Here is a 24,499-nt window from a genome sequence, read left to right as displayed (position 1 = left end):
GATGCACAAAATGAAGAGGATTATTTTGTAGAACTTCTACAGACAACCTTATCATTATTTTACACTTCTGGCTTGCAGCAAAACTCAGTTTTCCAAAACAAAAGATGGAAGCTTCAGATATACAGACCACTGGCATGCATGTGTGGAGGAGAGGATCTATTCTGATCATCTCAATAGATGTGCAAGTGGATTCACAGAATCACCATGGTTAGAAAGGACCTCTAAGATCATCAAGTCTAACCATTATCTAACTCTACTAGGGCATCCACTACACCCTATCTTTGGGCATCATAGCTAGACAGCTTAGAAGTACATCCAGGGATGGTGATTCAACCACTTCCCTGGGCAGCCTGGTCCAGTCTTTGAGAATCCTTTTGGCATACATGTTTTTCCTAATGTCTAAACTAAACCTCCCCTGGCCTAACTTGATGCCATTACCTCTTGTCCTATCAGTTGTGACCAATACCCACCTCACTATAATTTAATTTCAGGTAGATGTAGAGAGTGAGGTCTCCCCTCAGCCTCCCTTTGTTCAGACTAAAGAACCCCAGCCACTCCTCATAAGATTTACTGTCAAGATCCTTTACCAGCTCAACTGCTTCATTCAACAGCAGAGGATCTGACACTTAGAAGCAATTAAGTGAAATTTGTGATCTTATGGAGGAATTTAGGCAATTGACTGCCTGAGTAATATAGAATCACAAAACTGTTGTGGTTGGAAAAGACCTCCAAGATCATTGAGTCCAACCACTGACCTAACACCACCATGGCCATCAAACCATGTCCCTAAGTGCCATGGCCACAGGTTTCTTGAATGCCTCCAGGGATGGTGACTCTACCACCTCTCTGGGCAGCCTGTGCCAATCCCTGACCACTCTTGCAGCAAAGAAATGTTTCCTAACATGAAACTGATACTTCCACCACAGCCCTGTAAATTCAGCCACCCCAAAGAGTTCATGTATAGTATAGATATATAAACACTTATACATTGCTTTTAAGCATCATAGGATCTTCCAAAACTTTGGAAGAGACATACCATAATGAATGAAGAGAAATTCAAGGTGGTGTCACTAACAGCTTTGATGCATTAAGGGTCAAATAACTTGCAAAAGGACAGGCAATGGGAAATTGCTCATACAAACAGCTCACTGTGAGTAATGCTCCACCATCTCCTCTGAATACTTAACAAATTACTGGAGATTAAATATTTATACATATAAAGGAGGTGATTCAAAAGACACCAATTTCCCTGCCCTCTCCTGATCCTTGGTATTAAGCATTCTCTTGCACAGGGTAAAAGGGAGCCTGAGGAACAACTGAAAATCTTAGAATCATAGAATCAGTCAGGGTTGGAAAGGGCCACAAGGATCATCTAGTTCCAACCCCCCTGCTATGGGCAGGGACACCTCACACTAGATCAGCCTGGCCAGAGCCTCATCCAGCCTGGGCTTAAACACCCCCAGGGACAGGGCCTCAACCACCTCCCTGGACAACCCATTCCAGAGCTTCACCACTCTCACGGTGAAGAACTTCTTCCTCACCTCCAGCCTGAATCTCCCCACCTCCAGCTTCATTCCATTTCCCCTAGTCCTATCACTACTTGATAGCCTGAGAAGTCCTCCCCACCCTTCTTGTAGGCCCCCTTCAGATACAGGAAGGCCACAATTAGGTCACCTCAGAGCCTTCTTTTCTCCAGACTGAACAGCCCCAACTCCTTCAGTCTGTCCTCACAGGAGAGGTGCTCCAGCCCTCTGATCATCCTCTACACCTAAAAACATGTTACTAGTAGCAAAACCCACTGAGCTGAATCCAGCCTGACCACCAACATAGCTGGAGCTATTTAATGTTTGCACAGTGTCAAAGCAATTAAAAACATAAAACCAAACAAACCAATAAAAAAAGAGAAAGGAAATGCAGCTTTTATCACTGTCAACAAACAGAAAAGTAATATTTTCTTGGAAAAGGGAGAAAAAAACCCCAGCCCTTGAGCCAATGTTTGGTTATCAGCACATCTTCTAAAAGGTTTGTCTAGTTTGGCTGCCATGGAATCATGTAGACTTCAAAGGATCAAATTCTTCCTCAGTACAAAGAATTTCCTTTTCCAGAAAGCAGAGTGGATATAAAAAGATTAACTCCTAAGATATTGGCACCATGAATTTTAACCCATAGACAAAAAAAGGCAGAACAAAACCCACCAATTGTATTTGTGAAAAAAAACAAGAAGGAATTGATAGCAGTGAATCTGTGCGTATGTAAACCTGCTTTCTCCTGGGATAGTAACTGCTGCTGATGTCCATTTAAGAGGACAGAACTCCTGCTTCAGTTTCACATGGTTTCACCAAGGGGAAGGCATATTTAACCAAACTGATAGCTTTTTATGAGGACATAACCAGGTATGGGTGAGGCAGCTGGGGCTCCTGGCAGACAGAAGAATGCCCATGAACCAGCAATGTGCCCCTATGGACAAGAAGGCCAACGGGATCCTGGGGAGTATTAAAAGAGGGGTGATTAGTAGCTGACAGAGGCTCTCCTCCTCCTCTACTCTGTCCTGGTGAGGCCACATCTGGAATACTGTGTCCAGTTCTGGGCCCCATAATTCCAGAAGGAGATCAGGGAACTGCTTGGAATAGACTTGATGGGGTGCTTGGTGCCATGGTTTAGTTGTTTAGGTGGGTTGGATTGGTTGATGGGTTGGACACGATGATCTTGAAGGTCTCTTCCAACCTGGTCTGGTCTATTCCAATTCTATTCTATTCTATATTCTATTTTCTATTTTATTCTAATTCTATTCTAATCCAGCTCAGAGCTACAAAGATGATGAAGGGAGTGGAACATCTCCCTGCTGAGGAAAGGCTGATGGAAGTGGGGCTCTAGCATAGAGAAGAGGAGCATGAGAGGTGACCTCATTCATGTTTATCAAGATGTAAAAGGGCAATGTCAGGAGTTCAGAGCCAGGCTCTGCTCAATGATGTCCAATGATAAGACAAAGGACAATGGGTGCAAGCTGGAGCAGAGGAAGTTCCATGTGAACATAAGGAAAAACTTTTTCACTGTGAGGGTGACAGAGGCCTGGAGCAGGCTGCCCACAGCAGTTGTGCAGATTCCTTCCCTGGAGACATTCAAAACCTGCCTGGATGTGTTCCTGTGTGACCTGCCCTAGGTGATGCTGCTCTGGCAGGGATGTTGGACTGGATGATCTTTTGAGATCCCTTCCAACCCCTAACATTCTGTGATTTCTGTGTGATTGGCAGCATGAACAGCAAAAAGGCAGGGTTTTGAACCTGATGAGTGATATTACTGCAGAGGAGAATATAAGGGGTTTGACTACTATCTTGAAGACTCACAGCTTAATCTTGAAGGTGATCAGTTTATCACAGACTTCTAAAGGAAGGCAGCAAATTGAAAACTTAATACAATTCTAATTAAACTGTGGTTTGCTCTCATTTTCTAGTATCAATTAATTAAGCATAATTTAACAGAAAAGCAGGGTAAAACTTTAATGGTGGCTGGAGGCACCAACGTGACAAATGATTTGAAGGAGAAGGAAGAAAAAAAAATCACAACTTCTTTTCCCCACAGAAACAACTCAGGATCAAAACAACAAAAAGAGATAATTACAGTTGAGAGGCCTTAACTTATCACTGGAAAAAAGGCAATGTTCTTTTTTCTTAGAATAATGAAAAGTGTAAGTGATACACCAGCTCCTTTTGAATTCCCTAAGTAGGGTTGTTTATCCTCTGCTTTTATCATGTTCCATTTATTGTTGTCCTCATTAGTGTATAACTGAGTTTCCTGCAAAGTATTAATTAAGAAGATTTTGTAACTTTTGTAACTTTGCAACTTGTAAAAAAATTCATAGAATAGAATGTGAAGGCTTGGAAGGGACCTCTAGAGATCATCCAGTCCAACCCTCCTGCCAAAGTAGGATCACTAATAGCAGGCCACATGGGAACACATCCAGGCTGGTTTTGAAAGTCTCCCAAGACTGGGCAGCCTGCTCCAGGGCACCAGCACCCTCACAGCAAAGAAGTTTCTCCTCATGCTGAGATGGAATCTCCTGTGTTGTAGCTTGTACCCAGTGATCCTTGTCCTATTACTGGGCACCATTGAAAAAAGCCTGGCACCTTTATCTTGACACCCACCCCTCAGATATTTAGAGACATTCATACAATCCCATCTCAGCCTTCTCTTCTCCAGACTAAGCAGCTCCAGTTCTCTCAGTCTTTCTTCACAGGAGGGATGTTCAAGCTCCTTCATCATCCTTGTAGCTCTCTGCTGGACTCTCTCCAGTTGAACTGGGGAGTCCAAAACTGTATAGAGTATTTCAGGTGTGGTCTCAGCAGGGAAGAGTAGATGGGGAGGAGAATTTCCCTCTACCAGCTGGACTTCTGTGTGTTCTTGTAAATGCTTGCTTCCTGAAAATCTTGAAGGACACTCACAACCTTACAGCCAAATTTCTCTAACACCTTCAGAAAGAGGTCACTGCATTCCCAGAGGTGATTAAAGCATTGCTGTGTGTGCATCTCTTACCAAGAATCAACACAGACATTATCAGAAATGAATGTAAAGAAAGAAGGTAGTAAATTACCTAATCTGCTCCCATTTCTGGGCATTGCCATGAAGGAGCCGAGGCTGCCTCCTATGACGCTGTGTGGTCTCCTCAAAGGGGGCTTCTTGAAAGATCCTGTGTATTGGTGGAGGAATGAGTGCATGCTGTGAGACGTTGGAGGCCTGCCATTCTTCACAATAGGCTCTACCAGGCACAAGGATCAAAATATTCGTTCCCACAAGCAAGCAGGAGTGTCAGGAACATGCCAGAAGGGAGGAGGGGGGTGGAAAAAGAAAACAGAACAAAACCCAGTTACTAGACAGGAAATCATCACCCTGGTAAGAGTCTCTTTCATGCTAACAGCAGACCATCACACTACTGCTATTCCTCTATTAACAAATGAATGCAAAACATAGCATCAAGCATTACTCAAGTTTCACTTGGTTAAATTCTATCCCTCAGCTGGATCAGTAAATGACACACAGTCCACAAAAACAACTAAATGCACAAGATAGCTTTTGACATCTGTATAATTATATTTTGGGGGGGGGGGGGAGCAGGGAGGGTGTGAATCAATGGTTTGCCTTACTGCATAATGTTTCATCTTTACTACAATTTAAGCAGAGCAGTTGTCAGATCAACTCCCAAGATGAGCAAATTCAACCAGAAGCCTTCAGAAATCTTCTTCTCAAAATTCTTGAGGACCACTGAGAGCAAAGAATTCCTTACAAGGAAAAACATACCTGCTCATAGCCACTAGCACTGCCATGCCACAGACAAGGTTATTAATCATTTTGATATCCTTTAAGTATTCAACAAATTCTTTTGGCTTTCTATTGGAATGTTTCAAACAGTTCACTGGGCTTTGACTTGAAACCAGGACTGTAAGATGTTTTTGAAGTCATTATTATTCACAGACACCTTCTAGAAAAGATGAAACATCAGGCACTTGGAAATCTTATGCACAAATATATAAAGAAACCAAGGGTTTGTCTTCTCTCAGCAGCCTGACTCTGCACACACGGACTAGCACTCAAGGATTGCCAGCCTGATCTAGTTGGAGGTGTCGCTGCTCACTGCAGGGGGGTTGGACAAGATGACCTTTGAGGGTCCCTTCCAACCCAATGCAATCTGTGAATTGCCAGGGTACTAGAAACCACAGGTCACAGCCACCCAGCAGCTGCATACAAGCACTGTCCTCGTACCAGGAAAAAGACCAGAAGATAAGCTCAAGGAACACTTTGGATTCAAGCAATTTCATTTTTCCATCATTTGATTCTTATCACCATTACAGATGGGAGCTCTTGGCTATATTTGGAAGACAGAAAAGGCAGCAGCCACATAGTGAGCAACTGCAGCCAGCATCTGCTCAGAGCTTCAGTGGGACAGGGAGCAGTCTAGGAGGCTATTTCACCATGCCAACTTACACTGTCACATGCAGGGACCCCAAAATCTTGCTTCCCCTTCCAAGATGAGATAAGAAGAACGATATAGATAGGAGGACTTATTTTATGGAAAGCAGTTCAATGGTGAAGGAAAATAACTGGAACAAATACTTACTAACCTGAGAAACACAGGATCCTGAAGGGCACTCTCTCCCTCCCCACATGTACAGTATCCTTTAGAGTCTATCACTGTGATTTGATACAGACAGAACTACCCAAGGACAGTGAGCTTAAAAAATAAGGATGTAAGGATGTTTTGCATATAAGCATGAACAAAACAGCAAAACAAGGAAAAGCCACAGCTGCTGCAGGGACAAAAATCAAATATTTTTCAAATGAATGCTTTGAGCAGAAGAGAGAACGTGGCAGGACTTGTCAGCATGGTTAGGAACCTGCCTGCATCTTTACTTCAGCATTCTTCACGAGACTTTTTACAAGGGCTTGTAGGGATGGGATGAGATGGAATGGCTTTAAGCTGGAAGAGGGGAGATTTAGACTGGAGATTAGGAAGAAATCCTTTACAGTAAGTATGGTGAGACTCGAACTGGTTGCCCAGGAAGGCTGTGGACACCCTCTCCCTGGAGGTGTTCAAGACCAGCTTGGATGAGGCCTTAAGCAACCTGGTCATATGGAAGGAGTGTTGGAATTGGATGATCTTTAAGATGCCTTCCAACCCAAACCATTCTCTGGTTCCAGTACCACTAACCACACCAGAGTGTCTGTTCACATGTGGACTACAGCTGCATTCACAGAGCACATCCCTTGGACGTTCTGGCTTTTGTCTACTCATGCTAAAATGAATGTGTCACCATGAACTGGGTGGCATGCAAAAAGGCCAGATTTTATGAATACACTGAAGAGCTGAGAAGGGGATGAGGCTTTTTGTTTACAATTAACACAACAGTGTGATGATCAACAGAGAGGACTGCTTAACCACTCTGCTTTCCTCACGGCACTGCAAGATTTGCACACATTTTCCAATCTAAACCCAAACTCCTAAACAAAATCCCAGCAGATGAAAAGCTGAGACCAAATGTAAGGATCAACACACAGACCACATTAATAAGCAAACAGCAAATGTCTACAGAGATGAGAGACAAATGGTTGACACAGGACCCAACGATACAGAAATAACTTTTGCCACGACCATCCTGCACTGTCGCTAAGGAATGTTCTACATTACAGAGCTCATTAGAAGATTTTGCAACAATAATTTAGGCCATGTAGCAGGACAGGCTTAGCTAGCAACAGACAATGGAATCAAGGTTATAAAACCTCTTGGGTTATTTCTGACTAAGAGAATTATTAACAGTACTTGCTTACCAATGGTTTTTAAACTCTTAGCACGCAGTGGTTTACAAAAAGGAGAGAGCACACGGCAGTTTATGATGCTATAACACAGAGATTTATGGTCTGGGAAAGTCTTTTTTGTTGCACACAGTTAAATTGGCACTGTAGTACGTTAGAAACTTTGGAGAAACATCCACATTGAATCCTGCCTTGAGTTCTGCCTCCTCCCTGCAAACGTGACAAGGACAGCCGAGAGCTGGAACAACTATTTGAAATGGCCAACGAAACTCTGGCTGGAACTGAATTCACACAGCTGAGGATTCCTGGGTTTGTGCATTCACAAGGTCTAAGACCTAAAGCAAGTGCTTTTGAAAAAAGCATTTAGCTCCCTCTCTCTGAAGATCCCTAAGTACTTACTAGAGGAGAGCAACAGGGATGATCCAAGGGCTGGAGCACCTCTGCCACGAGGATAGGAGGAGGGAGCTGGGGTTGTTAAGCCTGGAGAAGAGAAGGCTCTGGGGGACCTTCTAGCTGCCTTCCAGTAGCTAAAGGGATCCTACAGGAAGGGTGTCTAGAGACAGGAGAAGGGGGAATGGTTTGAAGCTGAGGGTGAGTAGACTTAGACTGGATCTTAGGAAGAAGTTCTTCAGTACAAGGGTGGTGAGATTCTCGAATAGGTTGCCCCAGGGAGGCTGCGGATGCCTCTTCTCTCGGGGTGTTCAAGGCCAGGCTGGATGACAACTTGAGCAACCAAGTGCAGCCAAGAGGCTTCCCTGCCCTAAAGCATTCTATGATTCTTCCAATTTCATTTAACTCACTTAAAGAATTCAGTTATTTCCCCCCTCCCCAGAATTATTAGTACAATGAATCACTACATTTAAAGGGCAAGCTGCAGGTCCTGAGGTGTGAATTTAGTGTAGCTGCTTGGACTTGAATGAGTTAAGAGTGTAAAAGTGAAATGCCTTCACTATGGACATCTATAAACTGCTTTTTACAGTTTTCTCTCTGTGATTACAGCTGGGTTTGCCTTTACAAGAAAATGTTTCCCTAGACTCTCTCCAACATTCCTCAAAACTCACAGAAGTTCCTTACTTTAGTGCCACTGCACTTGGTCAACATAACTCAGTAACCACTCAAAGGCTTAGCTAACATGATGGAGGTGTTTCTGGTGGCAGAGGATCACGGAATGGTAGGGTTGAAAGGGCCCTCCTGAGATCATCTATTCCACCCCCCCTGCTAATGCAGGTTTGCCTAGAGCAGACTGCACAGGCACACGTCCAGGCAGGTTTTGAATGTCTCCAGGGCACTCCACAACCTCTCTGGGCATCCTGTTTCCAGTGCTCTGTCACCCACACAGCAAAGAAATTTCTCCTCATGTGAAACCTGTATCTTAGTTCGTATCCACTGCCCCTTGTCCCATCACTGAGCACCACAGAACAGAGCCCAGTCCCATTCTCTTGACCTCCACCCTTTAGATTTCTATAAACCTTTGCAAGATGCCCTCTCAGCCCCCTCTTTTCCAGGCTCAAGAGCCCCAGTCTCAACCTCTCCTTCTGAGAGAGATTCTCCAGCTTCCCAATCAACTTTGTGGCCCACTGTTGGGTTCTCTCCAGTAGTACCTTGTCTCTCTGGAACTGGGGAACCCAGAACTGGATACAATACTCCAGGTGTGACCTCACTAGGGCAGAGTAGAGCAGGAGAAGAACCTCCCTCGACCTGCTGGCACTTTTATGGTGCTATTGGTTTAATATTCAGCCACAACCGAAATGGATGAATGAAACTAAGAGGGGAGCAGACAACCACCAGAAATTCTGCCCCTATGCAAATACTTGCATCTCATGCACACTTCCAGTCTTTCCTTCTCAGATGAAAGCTGCAGAACTCTGATTAACCCACAGACTTGGAGGGCTGAAGTGGGCACCTAGGGATCAGCTGCACCCAGCACCTCTTCCAGCACAAGAGCAAGGGTCACTGACAAAGTCTGCTGTGGCAGGTCACATGCAGCACACAGAAGTGGTTCTTCACACCATGCAGTCTGTGGAAACCCCTCACCACAGGATGTGACGACTGCCAGAAGCTTCTAAGACTCAAGGGCAGAATGAACAAGAAATCTTCTCAGGGTTACTAACTGCCTAGTCTAGTGCAGAAAGTCTCTGAACTAAAATCTGGTACAGTACTCTGGGGGAAACAGTGTTATATTTGGGGCTCTAATCTTAGACTTGCCCTCAAATGTCATCCTCAGAGACTGAAGGACAGACAGGTACAACTCCAGCCATCCCTCTGCTGCAAGCACTCAGGCAGCTTGTGTGCATTGGTTCATACTGGCACAACCATTCCAGAGAGGGTCTTCATCATTTATCTCCAGCTCTTTTTCCTTGCTCTGCTCCATGATCTGTGATTCCAAACTGATAAAACTTACAACTCTGGAAGGTCAGCTGAAAGAGAGGCTCCTCAGTGATTATTTACTAAGGCAGCATGTTAATTTAGTCTTGAAATGTGAGGAAAAAAAAAGACAAATTAAGCCAAACATGCTGAATGGGAATATTTGTAAGCATTGTACTGCTGTGCAGAATGAACACATGGTTTTCTTTCCAGTGCCCCTGAACACTTCTTGAAGGGTCAGTGTGTCCTGCCTTGTTTTCTTTTTGTTTTAAACATATACACCCCTTTTTTATGCCACATCCCTGTTACCTTGCTTAAGTGTGCATTTTCAGCAAGGTTTAAAATTGGGCAATGCCTGGTGACTGTGCACCTCTGCATTACTTGATTTTCAAGTCTGGTGAATGTGGAGCTGCTGCTTTATTTCATTTGGGTCATTTTCCTGCATTTCTCACATCTTACCATAGAATCACAGAATGGCTTAGGTTGGAAGAGACCTTAGAGATCACCTACTCCAACTCGCCTCCCATGGGCAGAGACATCTCTCAAGTAGATTCAGCTGCTCAAGGCCTTATCTAACTTGGCCTTGAACACCCCCAGGGAGGAGATACCCACAGCCTCCCTGGGCAATCTACTCCAAAATCTCACCACCTCACTGAAGAACTTCTAAGATCCAGTCAAGATCTCCTCACCCTCAGCTTCAAACCATTCCCCCTTTGTCTCCCTTATGAAAAGCCCCTCTCCACCCTTCCTGTAGAATCCCTTCAGCTATTGGAAGGCTTCTCCAAGGTCTCCCTGGAGTCTTCTCCAGCCTGAACAATGACAGCACCCTCAGCCTATCCACATAGGAGAGGTGCTCTAGTCCATGGATCACCTTTGTAGCCTTCCTCTGGACTCTCTCCACCAGCTCTGTGTCCTTCTTATGATAGGGACATCAGAACTGGATGCAGTATTTGAGGTGGGTCTCACAAGAACAAAGTAAAGGGGCACAATCTGCCCTCTTGACCTGCTGGGCACACTCTTCTTGATGCAGTCTAGGATGCCCAGCCTTCTGGGTGCACTGACAGCTCATATGAGATGACCTTCTCATCAATCAATACCCCCAGGTCTCTTTCTTCAGAGCTACTCTCAACCCACTCTGCACCCAGCCCTGGATTTGTGCTTGGGATTTACCCAGCCCAGATGCAGGACCTTGCACTTTGAGTAGTTGAACCTCATGCAGTTGGCACTGGCCTAATTCTGAAGCCTGTCAAGGCTCATCAATCAAAATTCAGTTATTATTGGCATAATGGAACACAACCAGAACAGCACTACTCAGAGGAAACACCATCCAAATTACAACCAACATGGCTTGCTAATGTTGTAAGAGTTGCTAGACCATGTTGCTGATCTGTTTCAGAACAGACATACAGAAGAAGATGCAGTGGTACCCAGTAAGGTGCCACTGCTTTGCTAGGTTTGTACAGAAACAGAACAACAGACAGAAAAGAACAGAAAGTAACTCAACTGAGCTGCTGAAATCCTTCAGTTGTGAAGTGACAGAAATTTATACTTGGAAGTGGTACTGATTTATTGGATAGTTATGAGAGTTGCCAGTAAAACAATAGCCAATATAACCAAGAAGCTTGTCTGAGGAATTAGTTGAAACCATTTTATGAGGGTATAAAGAGTTCTCTTCTTTTTTCTTTTACATGCAATTGAAATGAGCCACAAACCCTGACCTGAAATCATTCCAATTTTTCAATTAAATCTCAACATTTCTGTTCCTTGTCCTTCCTATCTTAAAGAGCCACACTACCACTTTCCTCCTTGTGCTGGATTTACTTAACTGGATTTACTTAATCTGAGCTCCAGAGGGCCTGCAGAATTGCCTGGCATTTCTAGGCAAGGGCTCAGCAACTGCCATACAGTCACATGTCAGTCAGCTGCTGGATTAAAGAAAGAAAGTGTTTTCATTAGGAATGCAAATGCATTTAAAAAGACATTTTAATGAATATATAATACCACATCTCCAACCAGCTCTTTTTTTTTCATGTCCCATGAGTATCTCCATTATGTGACAAAAAGATTCAGTTGGCTTTCAGATTTGGCTGCCTCAATTTTAGAGGCTTTCAGAAAGAATCAGAATTTTGGAAGCTATAATAAAAGAACCAAAATCACACCAGTCTCACATGGTGGCATTTTCCCTTACATCAAGCATCTCTGATAAAGCTGAGTAAATATTCTTCACTAACCTGGACATGGAAACCACACAAATAAATGTTTGTATGTTTCACACAAATAAAGCACACAAAGAGTTCTTCTAACCAAAACAACACAGCCAGTGGAGACACAGCATTTATGATCCCTGAGTTGGGTATACAGTGGGGATTGAGCCCTGCTATGCCAGCAGGGCAAGGGAGGTGATTCTCCCCCTCTGCTCTGCTCTGGTGAGACCCCACCTGGAGCACTGCCTCCAGTTCTGGAGCCTCTATTACAAGAAGGATCTGGAGGTGCTGGAAGGTGTCCAGAGAAGGGCCACGAGGATGAGCAGAGGGCTGGAGCACTTCTGTGAGCACAGACTGAGTGAGTTGGGATTGATGCAGTCTGGAGAAGGCTCCAAGGACACCTAATTGTGGCCTTCCAGTATCTAAAAGGAGCCACATGAAAGCTGGGGGAGGGACTTTCTAGGATGGCAAGGAGGGACTTATTAGGGTGTCAGGGAGTGACAGGACTGGGGGGAATGGAGCAAAACTAGAAATGGGAAGATTGAGATTGGATGTTAGGAAGAAGTTGAGGGTGGTGAGACACTGGCACAGGCTGCCCAGGGAGGTGGTGGAAGTCTCATGCCTGGAGGTTTTTAAGGCCAGGCTGGATGCGGCTCTGGGCAACTTGATCAGAGGGGTTGGAACTAGATGATCCTTGAGGTTCCTTCCAACCCTAACGATTCTTATGATTCTACGAATATTCTAAGTAAGGATGAAGCAAGCCAGCCACAAAGCACTGTTGCTACCAAAAGCTGGCTCAAGGTCCTTCTCCGGCAAAAAAAGAAATGCAATTTTGATTCAGGTTTTTGAACTAGATCATTACAGGGCACATAAGAGTGCAGGTGCTGACAGAATGGTGGAGGCAGAACCTCACTCTCCACTTTTAGCTGCAGCCTGACACTGGACTGGCTCAGCTGTAACCATATCTCACTGAACACCCTGAGAATCAGCTACTGGGTTTTATAGGACAGGACTCAACTTATTTCCTTTTTTCACCACCTTTGCTCCACAAAACTTTCAAGGTTGTTCATTTTGCTGGGCTTTGTTTTGTTTGGAGTGTCTGTTGGGTTTTGAATTTATTTGGTTTGCTTGTTGATTTGTTTGTCTTTGTATGCATTTGGGTTTGGTTTGGTTCATTTGTTTGTTTGGGCTTCTGATTTGGTTTGGTCTGAGTGTTTTGTGTGTCTGCTTTTGTTGGGCTTTTTTGCTTTGTTTGCCTGGGTTCTGCTGTTCTGTGGTTTGGTTTGGTTTTTTGGTTTTGCTTCTCACTTTCCCATTGTCACAGAAAATGGGGAAGTGTCCAAACTCTACACATGAAGCTGAATACTCCTCCTCTGAACAGCCTTGTTTTCATGAAGCTTGCAATGCATCATGATAACCTTTTGAAATGATTTATATTGACTGCCTCAAATGCTGCTGCTGTACAGCTTACTCATATATTGGCATCATCTACTGCACATTCATTTGATCAATCTGAATGGAGGCTCTGTTAATGATTACTCAACTTTTACATCTCTACTGGCAATAAAGATTTGTTTATTTATTTATGTATTTGGGGGCCTGGCAATACCAGTATCAGGAACAGTGTGCCCAGCAGGAGCAGGGAACTCATTCTGCCCCTGGACTCAGCACTGGTTAGGCCACACCTTGAGTCCTGCGTCCAGTTCTGGGCTCCTCAGTTTAGGAAAGATGTTGAGTTGCTGGAATGTGTCCAGAGAAGGGCAACAAAGCTGGGGAGGGGTTTGGAGCACAGCCCTGTGAGGAGAGGCTGAGGGAGCTGGGGTTGCTTAGCCTGGAGAAGAGGAGGCTCAGGGAAGACCTTCTTGCTCTCTACAACTACCTGAAGGGAGGTTGTAGCCAGGTGGCCCAGGCAGCCAGCACCAGAACAAGAGGACACAGTCTCAAGCTGCACCAGGGGAGGTTTAGGCTGGATGTTAGGAAGAAATTCTTCCCAGAGAGAGAGACTGGCCATTGGGATGTGCTGCCCAGGGAGACGGTGGAGTCACCATCACTGGAGGTGTTTAGGAAGAGCCTGGATGAGGCACTTGGTGCCATGGCTTAGTTGATTAGATAGTGTTGGGTGATAGGTTGGACACAATGATCTAGAAGGTCTTTTCCAACCTGCTTAATTCTATTCTATTCTAATAGAAAACATTTTGACCAAACTGCTTCCTGAAGCAGCTTTGTTTCTTCAGAAATTGTAGTTTGCAAGCAGGTGAAGGTTTGGTATTTTGGAGCAGGTGTGCTGCACTGTACAGTATTTAACTGCACCTCTGCGAGGCTGTCAGATGCACTCAATTGAAGGAGTTGATTTTAGGTGATGGGCCCCAGAAAATAAACACTTCAATAATCCAAACCAGTTATATTTCTGCTGTATCTGTGCTCTCAGGAAGCTGCATGAGGAGCAGTGTATAAAATCCTATATATTTATACATTATTTCATGGTGTTGCTCCCTTGGACTTTCGTTATGTGATCCCGAGGAAAACACTTCAGTCGCTCTAAAAATAGAGCAGCCACTCAACAGCACTTAAACCTGTACTTATTCATTAAATCACACAATGAAATGTTCAAACTACTGACTATTGCAATAGTTAAAATTAGCAGAACCTCAAGGGATTTCTCCCATTGCTCAGAGTTAATGCCCTGAAGTGCATCAGTCATGTCCAGAGCAAACATTCTTCATTGGGAAGGCACGTGGCAGAAAAGCAGAGGTAGCATGTTTGAAGAAGCATGCCAACACTGTCTTCAAGTTTCTCCCAGAAATTAAATACCTCAGTAACTAAAATGCCTCTCTGATGTCCTGGAAACTGATTTGTGGTTTGGTGAGCTTTTAAATGTTGGACAAAAAGGATGGAAATTTTTCCAAGGAGCCTGTTTAAACTACAAAAGCAAGAGACAATACACAAGGCACAAAATGAGATCAAAACATCTGAAACAGCAACACAGAAAGCCTTTCAAAGGTGACTACATATGCAGTGAGGTTTTGCCTTTGGTCTAGGTACCACGGCAAAGAAGGTCACAATGAAATGAAATATATTCAAAGGAAAACCCTGGCCTCTGAGATGTAGGTATTTCATACTGTTTAAAAGGTCATTTTCGAGGTAGTACTTTTGGTCATGAGAACATAGAATTGGTTCAGTTGGAAGAGACCTCTAAGATCATAAAGTCCAGCCATCAACCCAACAGCACCAAACCATGTCCACAAGTGCCATGGCCACACATTCCTTGAACACCTCCAGGGATGGGGACTCCACCACCTCTCTGGGCAGCCTGTGCCAATCCCTGACCACTCTTGCAGCAAAGAAGTTTTTCCTGATCTCCAACCTAAACTTCTCCTGGCATAATTTCAGGCCATTTCCTCTCATTCTGTCCCCTGACACTAGGGAAAAGAGACCAACCCCCACCTCACTACACACTCTCCTCAGGTAGTTGTAGAGAGCAATGAGGTCTCCTCTCAGCCTCCCCTTCTCCAGTTCCCTCAGCTGCTCCTCATAAGACTTGTTGTCTAGATGCTTCACCAGCTTTATTGCCCTTCTCTGGACATGCTCCAGCCCCTCAATGTCCTTCTTAAAGAGGAAGGCCCAAAACTGAACCCAGTGCTCAAGGTGCAGCCTCACAAGTGCCTAATCCAGAGCCACTTCCCCACTTCAGCTGGCCACACTATTCCTGATCCAGGCTAGGATACTGGTAGCTGTCTTGGCCAGTGGAGCACACTCCTGGCTCATGTCCAGCCAGATGTCAACCAACACCTCCAGGTCCTTTTCCACCAGGCAACTTTCCAGCCACTCTGCCCCAAGCCTGGAGTGCTGCTCATGTATCAAAACCTAAGCATGGCAGTCCTGTGCCTCCAGTCACACACACACATCACACCTTCAGTTACTCATCTTCCCTTTAAAAAGTGTAACTCCAGAAGGCATAACACTACACCAAATCCTTTAGAACACTATTTCAGGTACAATTTAAATCAATGCAAGTTGGCATCAACCTTAGTCCCTTCATCCTTGCAGCAGCACACACAACTGCCCTGCAGCTCCCAAGGCAAACATCTGTGAGGCTACACTGGCTTCTTTGTTCTCTATTTTCAGTGATAGCTGTGTTGGCTAGTTACATGCATGTTGAATTTTCTGCACCTACAAGTCCATCTGAATGCCCTTTGAGGACAAATCTCTACATACCCATCAGTGAGCCCAGGCTAGCAGAAATTATGTGCATTTACAGAATCTGCTTCTGCATCTAAGCATCACACCCTCCTGCCAAACCTGTTTTGCTTCTGAAGAAAAACACATGTGGACAACTCCCCCCACAAGACTGCAGGTCTCTGTAGCATGCTTTCAGGCACTGCATTTTCATGCTCATTTCTCTTTATAAGCAACTCCACATAGGAACAGAGCCTCTAGGTTTTGTGGGAAGCAGCAAATTAAAACAGAAGGGAAGAAAGAACACTATGTTGTGCAGGGGACGTGGGATGGAGAAACCATACTGAACAGTAAACCAGAAATCTAGGTATGCCACAGCACAGAGGGTACATACAGACTGGAATTAGAACAGCAGCAGCACAGTGTAAGGGACAGCACAAGGTTCACCATTTAGCTGTGACAACTGCCAGTTATTTGCAGTAAGCTGTAGCTCCTCGAATGAGTCCTAGCACCTTTAGGGATTTCTTTCCTCCCCCCCCACCTCCCCTGCCTTGATATTTTTATGAGGTGTCCCACCACCTTTAGGGATTTCTTCTTCCCCCCACCCCTTGATATTTTTATGGTGATACTTTGCTCCAGTATCACCAGAGAAATGTTCTTCATTACTTATCAGAAAGTATTTCTGTGCTCATATTTTCAACTCAAGAACTCCGTCTTGAAAATATGTTGCACCGAGGCTTCCCTTCCATAACTCAAGGAATCGCACAGAGCAGACGGAATGGGAGTTTCTCAGCTGTACTGGAGATGATATGAAATGATGACAAGGACAGGATTGTGCAATGTGTCCATTCTTGATAAACATTCATCCCCCTTATCAGAGTTATGAACTGGTTATGAAGGCCTTAAACCTAAAGAACACTTACGCACTTTACTGTAGCTGATCCTCCCATTATTACTCACACCTGTAAAATTACAACAAAATTATGCAAGTGCTTGGAGAGTCTGGATCCTATGATCACATCACTGAGCTACAACAGACCAAATGGAGAGAAATGTTATTCCAGACATTAATGGAGCCCTTTCAATCAGAACCTCAGTTGTTTGGCTTTAGTATGCACGCAGGTATGCATCTACAGACAGAAATAAAACCTGGCAATACAGAATGCTCTTCCAACTTATTGTGGATCTATATTTTTTTTAACATATCTCATAATTACTCTTAAAAGCATGCTTGGAGTTTGTGTGGCTTCTTCATAATTATCAGCCAGCATGGTCCCATTTTTTTTTTGCCTTCATTAGAGAGCACATTCCTTATGTGTTCAAAGTATTTGCATAAATTTCACAGTTAATTGTGCTTTAAACATGCATGATTTGGATGACACTTCTAGCCCAATTTCATTAGTATGTCATTGGCAAGGCAAAATCTCCCAGAGCAAATTTAGCTGTCAACTGCTGCCAGTTACCAGTTAGTACATTGAATACGTATATGAAGGTAAAACCCAGAATGAAACCAGCAAGCCAGCACATTGTTAGTGTGCATGAAGCAAGACAGAAGGAGAGAGAAACAACCAATCCAACTAATTGGTTTTATATAGTGAAACATCAGAGACCATGAGAAGCTTCTGTACTTCCATAAAACAATAGCTCAAAGTATGCTTCATACAGTCCACAGTTCATAAGGCTTCAGATGTGCATCAGGCGATGCCCTGGCCCGCTCTATTTTACTGGTTTATGCATCTGATTTGGTGCTGCTTCCACACCCAGAAGCCAATTACAGTGAACATAATTTGTAAGGCAGATTTAATTATATAGAGGTTTCTGGTCACTAAGTAATTTGATGGTATTCTGAAAACCCAAACTCAAAGCTGTTGGTTACTCCACATTCAGTGCAGTAGCTCTGTGCTACTGCAAACAATGTGGGCTGATCCCTGCTAATCCCATTTTGCTGCTTATGGATGATGAGTGATGCATACTGAGATTGTGCTGCCATCACACGATGAAGGAGGCTGTATATGAAATGAGGTTGCCTACAAAGGTTAGCTGATTCAGTGGCATCAGTGCACCACAAAGATCAAAAAGTTAACCACCTATTTTTATGCCTGTGAGCTACAAATGGGGCAAATTGTTCTGCATTAGGAGTTCTGTTCTCTACATCTTCAAACAACCCACTCGGCACTGGAGCTGATGACAAAGTGGGTCTCAGGATTGCAGCAGCAGTTGCTTAGAACTGGAGGCAATTGCTCTATGAGGGGAACTATTTGGCAGGGGGCTGAACATGACAAACTACTGCAAAAGGGTGACCAGGAGGAAAGGTCCCTGGTGCTTTGTGCATGTGATCTGTACCTCACCAGGAACTTTCCCATAAAGCTCTTCCAGGAGATGTATGGGAGAATCAGAGAGAGATGAGCATGGATCCTAGGGCGAGCAGAGATTTTGGGTTTCTATGGACGTGGCCCCCCCAACTTGTACAGTCCAGGAACAGCCACTTTCCAGGAAGGAAAGAAACAAAAGCTAGTCTGCATAAAACTGTATCCTTTAGCAAACAGTCATCAGAATGGAGTAGCAGGAGACAAGATGGGGGATTTACTAGGAAGCAAAATGTAAAGTAAAACCCAAACTGGACAACAAGAGTGGAAGGCCTGCGGTGTTCAGGGTCTGTCCCTGCCTTCTGGCGCGAGATGAACACTTCCAGCGCCCTTCAACTCTCAAGTTCATGATGTAAAGCAAACCACATATGAAGAACCACTTTCTGAAGAGTTTTTGTATTCCTGACTTTCTCTGTAGATCAAGATAATGGCTTGCCTTTGATTTACTGGACTGTGTTTTTTAAGTCTCTTTATGAACACATCCAAAGTCTGCAAACTGGGGACACTGTGTTTCTCTGTTCCACAAGGCAAAGGAACTGTTTATTCTTCTTAAAAGCAAGACTAGGAAGCTGGTTACTCCTGCCTTCTGAGGTCAACATCACCACATTAAAGATGCACTTTCAACATCTTAATGCAGCTATCACTTTATAAACTATCCTTCAAGAGACTCCATCCTCTTATGTGTCCCAGCTGGACATTTACAGTTGGCACACTCTGGTTCTCTAAGACACCAAGGCAAACCTTTCTCACTAAAGCACTCCTCTTTTGGCAAAATAATGTCCACTGAAGGACTTTTTTTCCTCAGAGTATGTTCTCTACCAAACTTATCTTTCCCCAAAAGAGAACTTGGGTCCTGGCTATTCTGTCCAGCAATTGCTGCTCAAACCCTGATTCCTCTGGCGTACTCCTTACAAAATACCTTGATCTGTGGGAAAGTTAATAGTCTCCTTTAGAAAAGGAGGCCTAGCTGATGTAGCAAGCATTTTCTAACCCTTCTTTCCTTACAAAGTAGGGTTGGAAATGGAAAGAAAACCAAAGGAAAACAAAAATCCACAAAGTAGTATCCTGCTCATCTCTGCAAGACCGGAGGTGGAACAGATACTAACATGTGCATCCTAGAAGTATCAGAAAAAGGAAGCAAATGTCATTAGAATTGTTTTAAATGGCATAAAAAGATGAGTCAAAGATTCTGTACAGCAGAAGAACAGTTTGTATTTATTATTTTTCCTCTCTCAAGAGGATCAACAACAACTCAGTGCATCCAGAGATACTCCAAGGCATTAACAACATTCCGCAGTTGCAAGCATAGCATGTGTTGTACCAGGGCACCGGCACATAAGCCTCCTTTTGGTCAATGAAATTATGAAAGCAAAATAAAAGGAGCATTAAAAGCTAAATAAGAACTCTGCAATTAGATAAGTTTCCTTGAATTGTGTTTGTATCACTTGAAGTATCTACTGAGAAGTCATGTTTGTCACAGTTTAGTGACAAGCATGCAGAAGACATCTAAGTATTGCGGCTTGAGATGCATCTTGGATGAGCATCACAAACTTCAAGTAGACTCATACATGGTGTAAGCTCATGCTTCTGTGAACAAATTGTGTCCTCTGCCCCTTGAGTTGGCACCTAGAACATGATCTAAAATCTTTTTGTTCTTCCTGGATCCAGTTTTCAACTGATTCAATTCAGCAACCCAAGTCATTGCATTCACTGATGCAGGTGAAAATTTTCTGTGTGAAATTAATATTCTAAGCACTTCTTTGCATAATAAAATCAATCTGTCAGGAGTGTATACAGGTCTGAACAAAATATGCATCAGCAACAAAGGGCAGTACAAATGAAACCACATGGGAAAACTGCTCAGTGTCTCAGAAAGTACTTAGTAGGTATCATTGCAAAAGTACTAGAGCTATGCTGTCAGAGCAGACCTGTGGTTATCAGCACACAAAAAATTGTATTAAGCATCATTTTCCAAACTGTTGGCCATGGCTCATAATGAAGACAGGGTAATAGCAATGAACACACCAGGGGTTAGGGGTAAAAATTAAGAACAATCATAGTTTTGTTTCACCAAAGGTAAATTCAGCTTTCAAAGGCTTGATATGCAACAAATCTTGGATGGGGTTTTAAAAGTCTGCAGGGCAAACTCCATTGTCCTTCTGCTCAAATGTCCCTGCCCTATCAGTTTTCAGTGGGACAATTCACAATCATTTATTGGTGTAAAATAGCTGGGGAAAAGGGGAAATAGTCAGATCACAGAAAACCTTAGATGTCAGGAAAGTAAGAAATAACACTCATCAGCATAGAAAATGAAATATGATTTAAATGCTGCAGCCGAGGAAACAGAACAAAGCATCAAAAGCAAAAGTTCTTCCAGTCACTACTACAGCAGATTGCATTCAGAAGTGGTATCATCAGTGTGGACTGTATAGCAGCTAGCATGTTTATGGGATCAGCCAAAGACTTGTGTAAGAATACACAGGCAAGTTGGTCATCCTGAATGTCTCTAGTTGCCTTAAGTGTGAAGAGCTGTCAGAATTCTCAGACTAGTGCACTGCATCATCAATGACAAACAGTTTTATTTGTAATCCTTGAGCAACCATTATCACATTACTATGTAATGATTTAAAAAGAAAAGAATTTGAAGCCATATGAAGTTGATGTGAGAGCCTCTAAGCCCACACAATGGGTTTGTCTGCTGACAGAGCATCTGTGATGCTTGCTGCACACCACACTTGAATTATCAATCTAGGCAGCCCTTGATAAATAGCTAGAGAAGAGTTCAGTATCAAAGCACACCAACATATCAACCTGTTCAAAGACCCAGGCTAGTCAAATGCAAGGCAAGTTAAAGAAATAAAATGAGTGAGGAAGTCCATGCAATTGTGAAAACTGAAATCAAACCCACCAATGCTCACTTGAAGCGGGGCTGAAAGGGAAAGGTCTGCCTTACCGTTATCTTTACTGCTGTTTTCCTCAATCGTCATTTGTTCTGCCAGCTCAGACAGTGATTCATCGATGGTCTGGCTCCCACGCAAGGTTAAGGAAAGTCTTCTCTTAAACTTTTTCATTCTATCAATGTTAATTCTGGCTTAAGGAAGCCTAAAAGGAAAAAAGAAAGTAAAAAGTAAGCCAAAAGAAATCAGTTCCTCAGAAAATGAAATTTAATTACCTCACATACAAATGCAGAAGGTTTACAGAAAATTCAGTAGGATGCAAGTTATCCTTAAAAGAACACCCTGAAAGCAAGACTACTCTACTGGACTGAAGAAGAATGTCTTAAGAGTTAGGGGCCTGGACATTGTTGCAATTTTAATTTGTTAGGGAAAAGGAGAATCTTGACTGCTTTTGTAAAACAGAACACCTATGTTGATGACTAATTTTACAATCCAATAATAAAACAAACAGTCATCTGAAAACTTGATCAGAGTGTGCCCTGTTACCTCCTCCACAACCCCCTTCACCCAACCCACTGAGGAAGAGGAGGCTGGAACCTTCTATCTCAGCCCATTTCTGGATGAGAAGTTACTGAACTTCTCTATATTTTGCCCTTTTCACCAAAGGAGGAATGGAACACCGCTCTAAGTCTTAAAACCAAAAGCCATTCTCAAACCCAGTGCCACCTAGGGAAACAGCCAGGACTAGACAACAAGGGCTGAAATGGGCATTTCTCCAGCCAGGCAGGAAGACTGAACTGGGAGCAATGTAGGAAGCACTTTCTCTATGGAAAGTGGTAGGCAAACAAGCAGCAACAACAAAGGTCCAGGCTGATAAACATACTGCCACGAGTCTAAGCTGGTAAGTGAGCTTTGCAGTGAGCCATATGTTTGCCCTCACATGACAAGAAGCACAACTCTGTCCTTTGTTTTTCCATATGGATAACTCACCAGAGATGTTATTTCATGTAACTTGCTCATCTGTTCATGCTCTCCAAGAATCCCACTGGCAGTGTCAAACAAGCAAAGCACACTTTGCAGTTTGAGCTGCTCACAGATTTTTCTTACACCCCCCTCTTTGCACTCCAGAATGGATAATTCACATACCAAAACAAAAATTAAAACATTTTCCTCAATGTCCTCCTTTAAACAGAGTGACAGGAGGAGAGGGAAAGGGTTGAAGTACAATGAGGGCAGATCCAGACTGGAGATTAGAAAGGAATTCTTTACAGTAAGGGTGGTAAGACACTGGAACAGGTTGCCCAGGGAGGTTGTGGATGCACACACATCGCCCTCCCCCCCTGTGGAGGTGTTCAAGGCCAGGCTGGATAAGGCCTTGAGCAATCTGGTCTAGTGGGAGGTGTCTCTGCCAGTGGCAGGAGGGTTGGAACTAGATGATCTTTAGGGTCCCTTCCAACCCAAACCATTCTATGAATATAGAAGCAGACATCTCAACTGCAGAGCTCACTCTTTGTTTAGATGCTACCTAATAAAAAGGAGAACAAATTGGTGGAACAAGTTGGAAGTGGCTGTTGGTGGCAAGAGGCTGCAAGAATAGAATAGAATAGAATAGAATAGAATAGAATAGAATAGAATAGAATAGAATAGAATAGAATAGAATAGAACAGAATAGACACGACACAACACGACATGACACTTGAGGTCATCAAGCCCAACCTATCATCCAACACTATCTAATCAACTAAACCATGACAAGACTAGATACACAGGACAGTAACATAAAAGAGTGGATAAAAGAAGACATTTGGGATTGAAGCCCCAAAGTCTGAGCTGCACAGTACAATCACAGGCAAAGCAGCAGCTGCATCCAAGGGGAAGGAGAGATTACAAAATAAGGAAGTATCTTAAGAGAACCACAGCTACTAGAACCAGAAATAGGCAGGTACTGGGTAGGGATCTGGAGACAGAGTCAAGCTGGCAGTTTCCAAAGTGCCCTTTGAATGCATTGGTGGATGTGCAACAAAGCCACACCTCAGTATGAACAATTTTGCTCTCACTCAAAAGCAGGATATTTGTATTGTTAAGAAACTGCACTCGGAGAACCTTCCAAAGGGAACATTTACTTTTCCAGTTCAGGACCTGCTTTAAAGACCTCACTTGAAACTGCTTGATTTCTGCACTTATTTCAGCTTTCCCAAAATGATGGATTATGCTGCTCTTAAAAACCTGTTTAAAACAAAAACAATTGGAAGGATACTTTCTTCCTATGTGCTTTTATTCAATCCACCCCCAGTGCTCTTTGCAACCTCCATCTTCCTACGTGTATTATTCTCTACAAAGGATGTGTGCAATTCGTAGCGATGCAATGCCCTAAAGCTACCTGACAGCACAACAATTTCTTTCCAATTTTCCACTTGGGCTGTAACTGAAAAAAAAATAAATAAATAACAAAGTAGATGCTTTTACATGGAAATAGGGCTTTTGATCTCATGCATGTTTAAGCCTACATAATTTTTATCTCAAAAAGGGCTACTGTTGAGGAATATTACATACAAATCAACAGACAGATGGATTCAAAAATTCTGAGAGGCACTGGAAATCTCAAACTAATACAAAAGCAAATGCTTTGCTAACTGTAGGGCAAAGAAAAAAATATCTCATGGTAAAGAATGGTTTCATGGTATGCTGAAGGACCCTTTTTAACCAAGATTCACAATTAAGTTCAGGGCTTGATTTTGAACATGTGAAAGTAAAAGGGAATGAGGAGTGGGAATCCATAAGAGTGAAAGCTGCCTTCCAGTGAAATGTAATTCGGGGGGGGTTGAAGGAATAGATACTGATATGAAAGCACATTTTCCTCCCTTAAAGCATCAGTGTTCTTGCTAATTCAGATGTGTAAAGGATGCATGCGGGGCAAGGAAGGGGGCAAGGAAGGGGGCAGGGAAGGGGGCAGGGAAGGGGGCACACATGGAAATGTCCTATCTTTTTGTTGTCTTTTTCTTTCACTCCTAAGTCACAGAAGGAGGAACCAGGGAACTACAGGCCAGTCAGTCTCACCTCTGTGCCTGGAAAGATCATGGAACAGATCCTCCTGGAGTCACTACTCGCTCAAAAGAATAGTGAAGAGGTGATTGGGAACAGTCAGCATGGCTTTGCCAAGGGCAAATCCTGCCTGACCAACCTGGTGGCC

General features: G+C 43.5%; 1 protein-coding gene across 2 annotated transcripts in view; it reads right to left on the bottom strand.

Moving 5' to 3' along the window:
• The window catches only part of CDK17 (cyclin dependent kinase 17), a 96,494-nt gene that overhangs the window by 35,537 nt on the left and 36,458 nt on the right, over positions 1-24,499 (bottom strand). Inside the window, exons 2-4 of one of the 2 annotated variants that reach the window (XM_068142779.1) lie at positions 21,366-21,514; positions 16,970-17,008; positions 4,589-4,753 (exon numbers count right to left, since the gene is read on the bottom strand). In XM_068142779.1, coding sequence (XP_067998880.1) covers positions 4,589-4,753; positions 16,970-17,008; positions 21,366-21,483 — 322 coding nt within the window. In that variant the 5' untranslated portion in view covers positions 21,484-21,514. The remainder of the gene's footprint in view (positions 1-4,588; positions 4,754-16,969; positions 17,009-21,365; positions 21,515-24,499) is intronic. The other variant, XM_068142780.1, reaches the window with a different exon arrangement.

Source organism: Melanerpes formicivorus, unplaced genomic scaffold (genome assembly GCF_026170545.1).
Source record: "Melanerpes formicivorus ecotype bairdi unplaced genomic scaffold, bMelFor1.0.p_v2 SCAF_8, whole genome shotgun sequence".
NCBI lineage: Eukaryota > Metazoa > Chordata > Aves > Piciformes > Picidae > Melanerpes > Melanerpes formicivorus.
The sequence above is the reverse complement of the archived record's forward strand: the minus strand, read 5'-3'. Positions and strand labels throughout refer to the sequence as shown.